Source organism: Rhipicephalus sanguineus, chromosome 1 (genome assembly GCF_013339695.2).
Source record: "Rhipicephalus sanguineus isolate Rsan-2018 chromosome 1, BIME_Rsan_1.4, whole genome shotgun sequence".
Classification (NCBI taxonomy): Eukaryota; Metazoa; Arthropoda; class Arachnida; order Ixodida; family Ixodidae; genus Rhipicephalus; species Rhipicephalus sanguineus.
Genome location: NC_051176.1, coordinates 266,367,278 through 266,382,990, shown reverse-complemented (window position 1 = coordinate 266,382,990; position 15,713 = coordinate 266,367,278). Strand labels below are relative to the sequence as shown.

The following is a 15,713-nucleotide window of genomic DNA, read 5'->3' as shown; positions in this document are numbered from 1 at the left end:
GCTTTAATTTTCAGTAATAAGAAAAAGTGAAAATATAAACTATATTGTCAAAGTGTAAGATGGCTTACCTTCTTGATAAGCTGGCATTTAGCAGTCTCTGTGTAACCCACCATTCCATCAGGACCACAGAGCTTTATAAATGGAAACTCTGAACGGAGTGCAATTTTTGCCGCCAGTGCAGTTTTGCCAGCATTTGGCGCACCTGCACAAAAAAATATTACACCACAGGTTATGTTATTACCATTTTGTATTTATCGAAATGGCCCATCTAAGGAACTCCACTGCGGCCCTATTCACTGTGGTGTGCATAAGCAGCAATGGCATCATGATGTACAACCTAGTACATGCCCACATAGCTCACCTTATGGTGCTTCAACAAACCATGACGATGGAAATAGCCTTTCATACTCTCCTCTCGGCATCTTTTTCCAACAAGGTTCAATATGCATGTGCACACTAAACCTGGCATATGGCTACCAAAAAAAAAAAATGTAAAAGGAGAACACATTCTATAAAGGCCATGAATTCCATGGTAGTGGAATAAAAGCTTTCTGCAGTGCAAGATGTAAAGCCAACATGGAGGACTGGACACATCAGTAAAATTCTAACTTTGAAAAAATTTGATTCCAGACGTGTTTCAGTGGCTGTGGGATGCGTGTGCCACAGGGGCCGTTCAAGGTGCTGACAAGCGCTAGAAAGAAGAAGAAAGGTGTCATGCCGATGCCGTCCAAAAACAATGTTCTAGGGAAGGATGAAGGATATAAGTCATATTCACTGCATCATCGAGGCTGTAAGCCCTTCAGAATGACCAATCTGGAGGCAAGGAAGCAGCAGGTCTGCGGCACAAAGCACAGGCAGCCCTTTGTTGAATGTGCAGAAGGGGTGGTGTACGAAATTCCTTTAAGGTGCGGAAGTGCGTATGTTGGCCACACAGAAACATGTTTCAACGATAGGCTAAGAGAGCATGCTAACAATGTGAAAAATGCACGTGATTGATAAGATTTTGGGCTAGCCATTGTATAACCTGTCAGGATTGCTCACCCGACCTATACAACACTTCTGTCATTAAAAGGAATAGGAAAACACTCATTACTCAAGAAATCATAGGAGCGTGCCATCCATACAACTTTCTCATAAGAGATGGCATATTTACGCATGTGTAGTTGATGACGCCCGTGTTAGCAGCATAAATATAAGTGCAATTTTTTTTCCAATAAAAGTTCTTGCAAGTTCAGCGCTAGTCTGTCATTTTTGTTCCGGCCGCATGTTTCTTGCACTGCAGTATCTCAATTACTTACCAACATGCCCAACTCTCCACTTTAACCAAGGATGCAATCTACAATAAAACTCTACACTAATACATCACTTAGGCAACTCCGAAAGGAGATTATGCGTAGATTTTCATCAGAACTATTGCTCAATAATTAACTACTCAGCAAATAGAGTAAACACTAAAAAACGAGAAACACAGCAACCACTACACATATTGTGGGACGATTTATTATGAGGCACTGGTCACTTGCACAGTCTAGATAGCACCAGGCAAACATGAACGCTGATTGTGCGCAGAGCAACAGACGCATGGGCATTTCTTCAAGCACAAGATCATGCAGTCAGACACGCCTATGTGCACCACATGCAATACTCAGGAAAACTTAAAACACATCCTCTGTGACTGTTCTCGTTATGACGCAGAACGAAAAATTCTGAAGGCAGCACTGCATTTGCAACGCGGCTTGAACTTGGAGCTGCGGCGCCTTCTCGGCCCGTGGCAAGACAGCGGTTGTGCGATGCTCAACACAAAAGTGCTGTTGGTGTTTTTGAGGAGCGCTGGACTTAACGAAGCATTATAAGTGACTCTCCTGTGTATATATGCGTGTTTGTGAGTGTACGTATTATTTGTGTGCTTATGTGATCATTATATATATCATAGTCATCACCCGACAGCTGGAGTAGAAAGCCAGGCAATAAACCAGGCTAACATCTTCGGGAACTTCACTAGAGATTCTCTCTCTCTCCACTAAGACTAGAAGGCAAAAGCCAGGTTCCTTTTCTTCTTGATCGATTGCATTGCTGAGCGCAACGCAACGTCACTTGGCTAGCCTCAGAAAGACGACCTCCTCCGACACTCCCTCCCCTCTCTCTGAGGACTCTCTGTGCTGTAGCAAGAGCATTCTCGCAGTGCTTCCAGACTATCGTTTGCGCATGCACTGGGTTGCCTGGAAGATGGAGATCCGCTTCAAGTAGAGCTTCCACGAAAGTTTCCGAAAGTGTGTTCAACAGGGGACTACATATCACAAACTTCGTTTTCCTTTTACAGTGAAGCTGTATATGGCTAGGGCATTCCATTTGCACGCCAAAAACCCCCTAGTGCCATCTAGGGAGCAGTGCAAAAAAAAAAATTCGATGGTCCCTTATGCATTTGCCTAAAATGACTCAAAGGCGAAATCCACCTTCGTTTCTTACCCACTATATTTATTGATCCTCCCCCGCCCCCCCTCTGAAAGCTTTCTGCACCTAATGTGGTTTTACACTGCCTCCAGGATTGGAGACATAGCAAGCGTTCTGCACCTCACCTGGTTTTGCACTGCCTCCATAATTGATGCGCTGATCATGAAGGCAGCGCAAAGCGACAATGTCATGTGATGACGTCATCACGTGGTGATGATTTTCTGCATCACTTGTGCTGAAGCCGACGACGGCCAATTTTCATGTTTGATGAATCATCTCGAGCTTTTGCATTAATATTGCGCATTGAATGTTAACTGCCTGGCCGTTAACAACCTGGCCTTCATGTGGCCGGGTTGTTAGTGGCCTCAATCGTGTCACATCTGTGCCATGCGCTAAACAGCTTCGCTGATCATCCACCTCAGAGTGGAATGGCTCATTTTCTTTCTTTTTATTTCCATAGCAATTATATGGACACTCTTGACAGGTTTTTGGCGTCGCCATTGCCGCCATTTTCCAAGCGGAGATGAAACTGAAGCAGAGATGAAATGAGCCGGCCGTCTCCATCGCACGGAGGGCACATACAATAACATCATCCCGCGTGCGAGGCCTGCAGTCGATTGGTCCTCAAACAGAGAGGAAACGCGCCGCCCATATTTCATAAGGAGCATAAAGAGACGCCAGGGGAGGGGGGTGGGGGGCTGTGTGGCTCAAAGGGCGCAGTCACTGGTGCGTGTTATCTCGAGGCATCAGGAGATGGCTCATAAACTTGGCTGCTCTGAACGCTTACTTCGCATTTAGAGAACTGGCAGCACGAAGACCGCTTCGGCCCCTGGAGTGGCCATATTCCCTTAAATGAGCATTTTGTTGAGTTACAGGAGATCGGATCCAAAAGAGTTACTTCATATAACAATACAATTTGTTGGTATTGCATTCATTGCTGCGCCCTTCAGCAAAACTGACTTTTTTAACCGTCAGCTATTGACCCTGGGAAGCGAGGGGCGGGTGCGTAACACGGCGTAGCCGCTTCACAGTGGGCCTTCCGACACCAGGACTGTAAGCGACGGGCCTGCTACTGACAGCTGTGCATATTAAAACAGAATTGCAGCTGCTCTGACCAGTGGGCATGCTTTTATTAATGAGATGACATTTTTAAAAAAGCAAGCTAAAAATTTGAAGTGGGACCCTAGCATTCACGAGCTCGAAAGGGCAGGCCTTTTAGGGTGTATTTACCGAAATAGTGATTACAAACCCGGAGGTGCTGGTGGAAAGGAATTATGAAAATGCTCTTCTCGAAGAAGATCCATGGCTAAAGTACGTTTGAGGAAAAGTATCAACGTGTTCCCACCGTTCACATGCCCTTCCATGGATGTGAAGCGCGGAAAATACGACACCGTTTCATATATCTAGTGCTAGCGTTCCCGTATTTCATTCCGCCATGTCAAGAAGCAGAAGTGACAGACATTTTAGCAGCACTCGTGTAGTTATTCGTGAACATAGCTTTAATTACGTGCCATGCAAAGCTTGAAATGAGCCATCAGTAGCATTTCTGGAACAGACGACGTCCTCCGAAGAATCGGTGGCACACTTTCTCACTACAGATTGGCCGAGACGTCACGAGTGTCTGGAGAGATTGCGTTTTGTCATCGAGCCGACTTGCACAAAGAAGCTGCGTCGGCATGTGCATGATGGTACCGTGGCTTACTTGAAACGCATACATGAGCACTGTTTATTCAGCGGAACACCATATTTACTCGCTAATGAACCCACCCCCCACTTTGGTCCTCGAAAAAAAAAATATTTTTTTTATTGTGCGTATCTGTTCAATTTATTTCCGTGTGATTTCCAGCGCCGCTGACAATCGAAACAACGTTAAATCACGCCATTATATCTCAAAACAACGACGCAATAAGAGTCACAACATAGTTTAACAACCATGCTAAACAGTTGCCAGTAGCACGAGCGCGAACGACGCGTGTCAAAATTTAAGAGTCGCGCCTTTTTGCGGCGGAGCGCCAACTGTCGAATGCAGAAGAAACCTCCTTGCTTAAAGCATGGCCTCCGAGATTGCGTGCTGCCAGGTTTCTCGAGAAAGCTGTTGGCACACAACCTCGGAGGCCATGCTTATAGCGCTGTCGCTGCTTCTATGTTGTCTGGTTTCTCGATCGTGGTGAACTTCGTTGGACACCTGCCGCGTGGGGTGCGATGGTTCGGTACGCTAGCTACATAGCCGGTTTTTAAACTCAAGGTGGTCGAACATGTGCTGGAGCATGGAGATCGTGCGGCTGGACGACACTTCAGCATCGATCCGGTGCGCGTACGTAACTGGAGAAAACAAGAGGAAGAGCTTTGGTCTACAAAAAAAAAGGATCGTCGCGCATTTCGCGAGCCAAATCAAGGAATGTTTCCTCTTGTTGAGAGACGAGTTCTTGAATATTATCACGTGGTCGTGACATCGACGAAGACAGCAGTCGGCGTTTGCAGAATGAAACTGTTTATTTGGCCGAACTTGTGGCCGGGAAAATGAGAACTAGAACTACAGCAATACATGCTGTACAATGATAGCGGCGAACAGGGCGTCGTCCGTCGATCAACTGACAAGCAGTCAAGCGCGTCGGCTTTTATACAGGCGCTATCGAACTTTCTAGCGATATCGCTGTTGGCGGCGTTATCTCTCGACAAAGCTGGAACATTCTCATGCGGCGCGCAATCTTAACAGATTGTTCCAAAACAATCGGGAAGCTTCCTACACATCACGGCGAGACCTGCGTAGCGCGTTGCCCACAGTCTTTGTGGGTGAAGCTTACACTGATGAAATATAAGACTTGCGGCAATGCCCCCCTCTGAAAAAGCATCGTCCCGATGCTTAAAAACAGAACATGAATACATGCAATACTGAAGAAAACTAATAAAGAAAGCAAACATTAGAGTCCTCAGGTGCGCTAACGAGTATAGTACGGTTTAAGGCGCACCACATGCACGACCTCGGGTCGAGCTCGGCGCCTCTGGGAGTTCACGATGCCGTCGGGGACAACCTCGTAGTCGAGTGCGCCGAGACGTCGAAGTACCCTGTACGGGTCGAAGTATCGTCGAAGAAGCTTCTCGCTCAGTCCGCGTCGTCGTATTGGCGTCCAGACCCAGACACGGTCGCCGGGCTGGTACTCGACAAAGCGTCGTCGAAGATTGTAGCGGTGGCTGTCGGTGTGCTGCTGGGTCTTGATGCGCAGGCGGGCCAGCTGTCGAGCTTCTTCGGCACGTTGTAAGTAAGCGGCGGCGTCGACATTTTCTTCGTCAGTGACATTGGGTAACATGGCGTCGAGCGTCGTCGCCGGGCTCCTTCCGTAGACCGACTAGTACGGCGTCATCTGCGTCGTTTCTTGGACGGCCGTGTTGTAAGCGAAGGTCACGTACGGAAGGACGGCGTCCCACGTCTTGTGCTCAACGTCGACGTACATGGCGAGCATGTCGGCAATGGTCTTATTTAGATGCTCGGTGAGGCCATTGGTCTGCGGGTGGTAGGCGGTGGTGCGGCGGTGGCTCGTCTCGCTGTACTTCAAGATCGCCTGAGTTAGGTCCGCAGTAAAGGCGGTACCTCTGTCTGTGATAAGGACCTCTGGGGCGCCATGACGCAAGACGATGTTCTCCACGAAGAACTTGGCTACCTCAGCGACACTGCCTTTGGGCAAGGCCTTTGTCTCGGCGTAGCGGGTGAGGTAGTCAGTCGCTACAACAATCCACTTGTTGCCGGAAGTCGACGTCGGGAACGGCCCCAGTAGGTCCATCCCGATTTGCTGGAACGGCCGGTGCGGTGGTTCGATTGGCTGCAGAAGTCCCGCTGGCTTAGTCGGCGGTGTCTTCCGTCGCTGGCAATCTCAGCAAGTCTTGACGTAGAGGGCGACGTCGGCAGCAAGGCGTGGCCAGTAGTATTTTTCCTATATTCTGGCGAGCGTGCGGGAAACACCGAGGTGTCCAGCCGTCGGGTCGTCGTGTAGGGCCTGGAGGACTTCTGGTCGCAATGATGAGGGCACGACAAGAAGGTAGTCCGTTCGCAGTGGCGAGAAGTTCTTTTTCAGGAGAACGCCGTTCCGTAAGAAAAACGACGACAGTCCTCACTTGAATAGCCTCGGAACAACGGCGGTCTTGCACTCGAGGTACTCAATAAGGCCCCCCAGTTCCGCGTCGGCCCGTTGCCTTTCGGCGAAGTCGTCGGCGCTTATAGTTCCGAGGAAGCAGTCATCGTCGTCGTCTTGCGGCGGCGCGTCGACGGGGGCACGAGACAGGCAGTCGGCGTCAGAGTGTTTTCGTCCGGACTTGTACACGACGGTAATGTCGAATTCTTGAAGCCCCAGACTCCATCGTGTGAGACGACCTGAAGGGTCCTTCAAGTTAGCTAGCCAACATAAGGCGTGATGGTCACTGACAACTTTGAAGGGCCTGCCATAGAGGTAGGGGCGAAACTTTGATGTAGCCCAGAGGATGGCAAGGCATTCCTTTTCTGTTGTGGAATAGTTTGCTTCTGCCTTGGATAGTGACCGGCTAGCATAACTGATAACCCTTTCAAGCCCGTCAGTCTTTTGCATAAGGACGGCACCGAGTCCTACGCTGCTTGCGTCGGTGTGTATTTCCGTATCGGCGCAATCGTCGAAATGCGCAAGTATGGGTGGCGTCTGCAGGCGTCGTTTAAGTTCTTGAAAGGCTTGCACTTGCGCCGTTTCCCACCTGAATTCCACGTTATTCTTCGTGAGAAGCGTCAGTGGTTCGGCGATACGTGAAAAGTTTTTGACGAAGCGTCTGTAATAGGCGCATAAGCCGAGAAATCGGCGCACGGCCTTCCTGTCGGTGGGTGGCGCAAAGTCGGCGATGGCAGCTGTTTTCCACGGGTCTGGGCGCACTCCAGACTTGCTGATCACATGACCCAGAAACAAGAGCTCGTCGTACGCGAATCGGCACTTTTCTGGCTTCAGGGTCAGTCCAGAGGCCTTGATTGCTTGAAGTACTGCCTCAAGCCGCTGGAGATGCTCGTCGAAGGTCGAGGAAAACACGACGACGTCGTCCAAATACACAAGGCACGTCTGCCACTTCAATCCGGCCAGTACGGTGTCCATGACACGCTGGAACGTCGCAGGTGCCGAGCAAAGACAGAAAGGCATGACCTTGAACTCAAAGAGGCCGTCGGGTGTTATAAAGGCAGTCTTTTCTCGGTCTCTCTCGTCGACTTCGATTTGCCAGTAGCCGGTCTTGAGGTCCATCGACGAAAAGTACGTCGCGTTGTGAAGTCGATCCAGGGTGTCGTCTATTCGTGGGAGGGGGTACACGTCCTTCTTCGAGATTTTGTTCAGGCGCCGATAATCAACGCAGAAGCGCAGTGTCCCGTCCTTTTTCTTCACTAACACCACGGGTGACGCCCACGGACTCTCGGACTGCTGGATGATGTTGTCGCGTAGCATCTCGTCGACTTGTTTCGTTATCGCGTCGCGCTCTCGAGTCGAAACTCTGTAGGGGCTCTGACGGAGGGGCCTCACACTTTCCTCCGTTATAATTCGGTGTTTCGCCACCGGACTTTGTCGAATTCGTGATGACGACGAGAAGCACTCCTTGTATTGCAGGAGCAGGGTTTTCAGCTGGTCTTGCTTGACCTTCGGGAGGCTCCGGTTGACGTTGAAATCTAGTTCGGGACCTCGATTCGTTGAAGCAGGTTCGGCAGCATCGAAGAGGGCAAAAGCATTGCTGGCGGCCACACATTCGTCGATGTAGGCGACCGTCGTACCAATGTTGAGGTGCCTATATTCGTGGCTGAAATTTGTCAGCCCTACCTTTGCTTTACCGTCACGCAGTTCGGCTATACCTCTTGCGACGCAAATTTGACGGTTCAAGAGTAGTTGCTGATCGCCCTCGATGACGCCTTCAATGTTCGCAGGTTTTTCGGTGCAGACGGAAATAATGACGCTGGAGCGCGGCGGGACGGTCACCTGCTCTTCTATCACGTTCAATGCATGGTTCCCTGGCATCGTGTGGCGTGGGAGCGCATTGTCTGAGGTTAGCGTTATCGACTCAGACCTCAGGTCGATGACGGCGCCGTGGTCACTTAGGAAGTCCATTCCAAGTATCACATCCCTAGAGCAATTTTGTAGGATTACAAAGCTCGCAGGATAAGTCCGGTTATTGATGGTGACTCTCGCCGTGCAGACACCAATCGGCGTTATCAGGTGGCCTCCAGCTGTCCGGATTTCGGGTCCACTCCAAGCGGTCTTTACTTTCTTCAGCTTGGTGGCGAACGGTCCACTGAAGACAGAATAGTCGGCTCCGGTGTCGACGAGAGCTGTGACGCTGTGGCCGTCGATAAGAACGTTGAGGTCGCTAGTTCGTCGTCTCGCGTTGCAGTTAGGGCGTGGCGTGGGGTCACGGCTGCGTCGGTGTGTTCCGCTGCTTCCATTTTGCGTCGTCGGGTCTTCTTCAGTCCGCGAGATTTCGTCGTCAGGGGTCTGTCTGGTTCGCGTCGTGTTCTGAAGGTTTCGTCACGGCGTCGTCGTCGGCGGCGGAGGATCTTCGGTAGTTCGTCGTACAGCAACCGCACCTCCATCGGTTGCTGCCCTTAGTTTTCCGGATACGGGCTAGGCGACCGGCCCCGGTTTGGGCCAGTGTACGGCCGGCGGTGCGGTGACATGTAGCGGCCGGGCAACGACGAGCGGGAAGATCGTCGTTCTTGCCACTGTGTTCCGGTGAGGTAGTCGTCGATGTCGCGCGGCCGTTCGCCTGGCTGCGGGCGCGGCGCGTTGATAGCGAATCCGCGTAGTCCCATCTGTCGGTAGTGGCAGCGGCGGTACGTGTGGCCAGCCTCTCCGCAGTGGTAGCAGAGCTGGCGGTTGTAGGGGGCACGCCAGACATCGGTCTTCCTCGGGGCGTTACGCTGTCCGACAGGTGGTCGGTAGGGCGTCGGTGGCGGCGGCGGCGTCTGGCGACGGTACTGCGGCGGTGTGGCGTCTTGGCGGGGGCGTGGAGAAGGAGCATGACAGCGGGCTGCAGCAGCATAGCTAATAGCTTGCGGCTGCGGCTCTGCTAGCTGAGGCGCGCCGAGTGAATGCTGGATCTCCTGGCGCACGACGTCGGCGATGGACTCTACTTGAGGTTGCGACGGAGGTAGAATTTTTCGCAACTCCTCTTGCACGATTGCTCGAATCGTCTCACGCAGGTCGGCGGGCCCTAGGGCTTGAACGTCGACGTAGCTTGTAGCCGAGAAGCTGCGGTTGTATTGCCGCGTTCGCATCTCAAGCGTTTTCTCGATCGTGGAAGCCTCCGATGCAAATTCAGCGACCGTCTTCGGCGGGTTCCTTATCAATCCAGCGAAGAGTTCCTGTTTGACACCCCGCATGAGAAACCTCACTTTCTTCTCTTCGGGCATACTTGGGTCGGCGTGTCGAAACAGGCGATTCATCTCTTCCATGTAGATGGCAATATTTTCGTTGGGCAGCTGCACACGGGTCTCCAGCATAGCCGCGGCCCGTTCCTTGCGGACCACGCTCGTGAACGTGCTTAGGAACGTCGTCCGAAAAAGATCCCATGTTTGTAGGGCGAATTCTCGGTTCTCGAACCACGTCCTCGCGGCGTCTTCTAGGTAGAAGTATACGTGGCGCAGCTTGTCCTCGCAGTTCCAGTTATTAAATGTTGAGACCCTTTCGAAGGTCTCGAGCCAAGTCTCGGGGTCTTCACATGGCGAACCACGGAACGTCGGCGGCTCCCTGGGTGGCTGCATCACGATCGCCGTAGGGGGCACTGCGTCAGTCATCGTCTCGGCGGTCGATGTGACGGTCTTCGGCTGCCTGGCGTTTTCGGGAAGGAGCCCGTACTCTGGTTGTAGTCCCTTCTGCCGGCGGCTGGTTCAAGGATCCGGGTTGTCCTTAGAGTCGTCTTCTTCGCGGCTTGGGCTTGGGTCAGCGCTCCGCGGTGGCGTCCGGATCATGAAGCAGCACCTCCACCAGATGTCACGTGGTCGTGACGTCGACGAAGACAGCAGTCGGCGTTTGCAGAATGAAACTGTTTATTTGGCCGAACTTGTGGCCGGGAAAATGAGAACTAGAACTACAGCAATACATACTGTACAATGATAGCGGCGAACAGGGCGTCGTCCGTCGATCAACTGACAAGCAGTCAAGCGCGTCGGCTTTTATACAGGCGCTATCAAACTTTCTAGCGATATCGCTGTTGGCGGCGTTATCTCTCGACAAAGCTGGAACATTCTCGTGCGGCGCGCAATCTTAACAGATTGTTCCAAAACAATCGCGAAGCTTCCTACACATCACGGCGAGACCTGCGTAGCACGTTGCCCACAGTCTTTGTGGGTGAAGCTTACACTGATGAAATATAAGACTCGCGGCAATATGTTAAGAGGCTCCGTAGTGAGGGATGTGCAGTGTCCCGCAAAATGACCACGCACAGGCCACGGTCAGAAATCAAGGCATTCCTGCCACTGACTTCAAGGCCAACAGCGGTTGGGTAGCAAGCTTTTTAACACCGTCATGCGAAATTTCAGCTCTTATAACTCCCGCAATTTTTTTCTCCCACGTAATGAACCCTCCCCCAAAACTGGCGCCGACTTTTCTGAAAAAAAGGTGGGTTCATTACGCGAGTAAATACGGTAATTATTGGTCCGTGGTTGTGACATTGCCGGCTCCAAGATCAAGCTGCACATGTTTTGACGTGGCAGCGGTACGACTGCTGGTGATAGACGCTCTCAAACCCGTGACTCTGGCACAGTTTGGCGCAATTTCCGTCGACATTATCAGGATGGCACAGTAAATCCATTTTGGCGCACTTTGGCGCAGCTGGCGCAGGGGTGGAATCACTGAGGTAAGGAGTCAAAGAGATCTTAATACAGATCCTTATGGGATGATAGTTTTGGTGTCAGAGAGCATGCCTGAAATAGATACTACCTGAGCAGGGTTAAGTAAGTAGCTAGAAATTAGTTCTCACAGCGGGCCAGTTATACCACAAGAAGATAGTTTGTTCAAAAGAATAGCATGACTGATCGAGACAAAGGCAGTCTATGAAGACTGATCCAAAGAACTTTCTGTCATCAATTGTGTTTGATATTTTGAGTAAGAACAACTAATGCAAGATTAGTGAAAAACCCCGGACAAAATCCAAATTCATGTGGTGATTGGAGCTTCAATTTTTCAAGGTAGTTTGTAAGACGTGTGGAAATTATTATTGCGATAGCAATTATATGGACAGTCTCGGCTGAATTTTGCCGTCGCCGTCGTCGTCGCTGCCGTCATGCACCGTATATGTATAAGTATGTATGTATATATATATAAAAGCCCCAAAGAAAAATAATTCAGAAAAATGTTTCCGAAGCGCGGAATCGAACCAGGGACCTCTTGCTCCGCAGCGAGTGGCGCTAACCACTACGCCACGAAACGCAGGTCCTCCACGTAGCTAACGGTGAGCGTTATATACACACCCTTTACCACTGGACGGACTCAGAGACGCTAGGCGCTTATAAGCGTTTCTTCATTACGAGCGAGATGGCACTAGGAGCGCGACGGGCGGATTTAAAAGTCGTCAGCGAGCTCGCTTGCTTCTTCTTATATTTGCGCAGGGAAAACCTTGCCCTTCCGCTGTCTGCTCGCGCGGTTTTCTCGTGCTGAGGGGAAGAGGGATGTTTCACGCTTTCACCGTGATGTCCGCACTCATGCTACGGAACGTACGAAAGTCACTCGAGCTCAAGGGACGCTGCTAAACGAACAAACAGAAGATGAGCGCGAACTATCAAGTGTCACAGCTCGACACTTGAAGCACTCTAGTTTCCTTCGCTGCTTTGGCTGCCTTTGCAACAGGAGCACTGTTCAAACTGAGAGTATCCATTGGCGAGCCTCACTTCGTATAGCATTAGTTTCCTGCTATCGCATTCATTGCTTCGCCCTTGCGGCGAAGCTGTGACTTTTTTTTCAACAACTTTGCTGAAGAAGGAATAACAGCTGTGGGCCTACATTTAATGATGACTGATTTATCACCTTTCTTATGAACAGCTATTAGTACCTTGCTTTTCTTTAGTTCAGGAGGAGAGATAGACTGCTTAAAGATTGAGTCGACAATCTGGGCAAAAATAGAAGCGATGACATCAGCAATGTCCTTTATGTGTCTAGCGAATATCTTGTGAAGTCCTGTGCTAGTTGTTTTAAGATTCAGGATTGTGTTGCAAACCTCAGTTGGAGTGGTTGGGAAAAGATAAAAAGATTGCAACGAACGATGACTGTCATTAATGTGTGATTGACCGGATTGTGTTATGAGACTAGAAAAATATTGGCTGGAGGCATTTGCAATGGCATCAGAAGTGCAAAAGATCTTTCCGTCATGACAGATTTCTAGGCTTCTGCGAATAGTAAATTTTAGGATCGAAGCGAATTCAAAGCGAATAGTGATTTTGTTCGAATAATTTCGAATCGAATTAAATAGTATATATCACATATTATAAAAAAAATGAGCATGATTGTCATGACTTAACTAACCTGCACAATATCTTTTAAATTGAAACAAGACATGTGCAAATGTTATTCTTTTTGGTTCAAAGGAAGTGGAAGCAACTGAATAGTAGCAGAATTTTGACTTTAGGTAGAATGCAGGTGATAACCTGTAAAATATGTTACGTTTTAAAATTTACTATCCTTAGAGCATATCAGTTTCAGTTTTAGTTTATTAATAATTCAACCTACGATGATTGGTACAAACAAATATGCAGACGAGGGTCCCAAAGTCAATGACTGCAAACGGGACCCTCGGTTAAAAATAAAAAAAGAGAAGGTGTACAGAAAAAACAGAAAACAAATACAAAATACAAATCTAAAGAAAAAGAAGCATAAAAACATCAAAAAGCAACACGAAACATCTATAACATCAAAAAAACATCAAGCAAGCAACATAAATCATCTATACAACAAAAAAGGATCAAAATGCAAGTTATCAAAGCTATCATAAAGAAACTATTTACAAATAATAAAAAGTTTTAGTTCATGCTTCAATGTGTTTAAAGAAGTTAGCTGTTTAAGTGATACTGGAGGTCATTCCAAATTTTAAGTGACGAAAATGAAGTCATTTTACCATAGTTCGTGCTACAGTGAGGAAGCAGAAAATTGAGATTGTGTGCAAACCATTAGATTGTGTGCAAAGCATTAGTACGTAACCTACCATCAATAAGTACATAAGGAAGGTGATTATGAAGCAATTTAAAAAAGAAAATACTTAAATGATATTTAAACAAAGAAGAAATGGGTAGAATAGAGTGGTGCTGTAGGAGTGTGAATGCATCCAATTAGAATGAACTATTAGTAATGATCATCACTAATAGTTCATGGCTATTCGCATTGATACGAATAGCCATGTTCTGTAAATGTTGAATGGATGAGAGGTGAACATTGTATGTTTATTTCCCCATGAAGTGGTCCCATAAGTAATATGACTATAAATAGATGACTATGACTATGAATATAAGCCAGTATAACAAGTTCTTAAACTTAAGAAATGGTGAATCGATGTAAGGGTAATATGTTCATTTAACCTTGAAATCGGACTTCGCGGCAGTACAGATTTTGCCTGGAAAGATGTATTCACTGCATGGCACCCCTGCACCGCAGTGAAACCACCTTTACAGTGGGGTTACATGCGGACTAATATACATTTATTTGTTTAATTCGAATCCTTCGAAATTTCCAATAATTTAAATTCGAGTCGAAGCGAATTCGAGTACTGTAATATTCGTTCGAATATTCGAAGTGTTCGAATATTCACACAAGCCTCCAGATTTCAGTATTAAAAAGCTGAACATCTAGTTTTCTTTAGAAATGAGTTAAAGGGACACTAAAGAGCAAAACGATTTTTCTCGCATTAGTAAAGTAGTCTTCCACGATACCAAAAACACCACGCTTTCTGCGCGAAGACGCTTAATAAGCGAGAAAACGCGCAAAAAGAAAATACAGGTGGCGATGCCACCTTGGAATTCCCGCACCATTTGCCGTGACATCACATATTTTTGACGGCGCCTGCTTGGGCCTACGTTGTTCCTAATCGGTTAAATCGAAGTACATTGTCCTCTGAGAGGGCCAGAGACTTGACATAACGAGTTTGTGGAACTTTCGTTGAGCCAGTGGCACCCAAAATATGTTAAATGCTCTTTGAAGTCTTTTACGTCACGAATTACAAAGTTCGGCACGAAATTTAAAAATTAAACTTTGAACTTGGTTTTCTCCTCTAATAATAAACCTATGGTGGTGAAATAAACTACCCAAGAGTTCTCCGAGCACACTTTATCGATCTAAACCAATTCATTGTTTCTCTTTAGTGTCCCTTTAAGTATATACCACTGCTTTCCTGTATTCTTACCGGCTTGAATTATTAATAGTTCATAGTAATCCTCCCTTGTTTTTTTTAATACTGGGGTTAATGTATTGCTGTATTTTTTGCACCATTCTTTTTAAGCCAGATTAAAAAGCTTTTTCTTTGATTTTCCGTATAGGTTGTCTTTCTTTCATAAACAAGTGAGAAGCCCTGGTGTTAGCCATGGGTTTAGGGGAAATGAATGCTTTCTTTTGTGCAAAACAATAGAGGTTGAGAAAGTTATAGCATCGGATATGAGGGAAGAAAATTCTCTAAAATATGCAATAATTGGCCTAGCACATAACACGATTTGGTCAGCTGAAAGAGATTTGCAACTCATCTTCTGAGCCACTTTATCCTTGTCTGCTACACTGTCTGTTACACTACACATAAAGAAATTAAAGCATGAAATGTTAAATCTTTTTGTCGGTGGGAATGATAATCTGCATCACACAAAAATGCCAGTTATGCAAAATACAAATCCAAAAAGCAAGTAGCAACTAGAGAAATGGCTAAAGAAGTAAGACAGGTCACTTGTCAGTTTAAATTATCTTTCATACACTCCCATTTAAGAATTTCTCATGCTTAATTTTCTATGTAGAAACTTACCATTTGCTATGCACTTCTTGTTTTTATCTTGTTTGAAAAGGATGACAAAGAAAGTTTACTTGCAAATTGCATGAAAGGTGCTCACCTTCAAGGAGGATTGTGACCAGACCTCTTGACTCTGGAGATCGTGCCTGCTGGATGAATAAATCCCCATCTTCCAGTATGGCACTTATCTGTGGTCCCCATGTAGTAACACCTTTGCACACAAGCTGTTCAATCTCTTCTGTACTAGTTCCAAATGCCTGTAATGCCATGATTAACAATTAAACCAAGCAACACATAAAAGCCTT

At 47.7% G+C, this 15,713-nt stretch overlaps 1 protein-coding gene across 1 annotated transcript in view; it reads right to left on the bottom strand.

The window, feature by feature from the left end:
* The window catches only part of LOC119378905 (vesicle-fusing ATPase 1), a 56,986-nt gene that overhangs the window by 12,952 nt on the left and 28,321 nt on the right, over nt 1-15,713 (bottom strand). Inside the window, exons 15-16 of the mRNA XM_037647973.2 lie at nt 15,509-15,665; nt 69-202 (exon numbers count right to left, since the gene is read on the bottom strand). Of these exons, the coding sequence (XP_037503901.1) occupies nt 69-202; nt 15,509-15,665 (291 nt within the window). The remainder of the gene's footprint in view (nt 1-68; nt 203-15,508; nt 15,666-15,713) is intronic.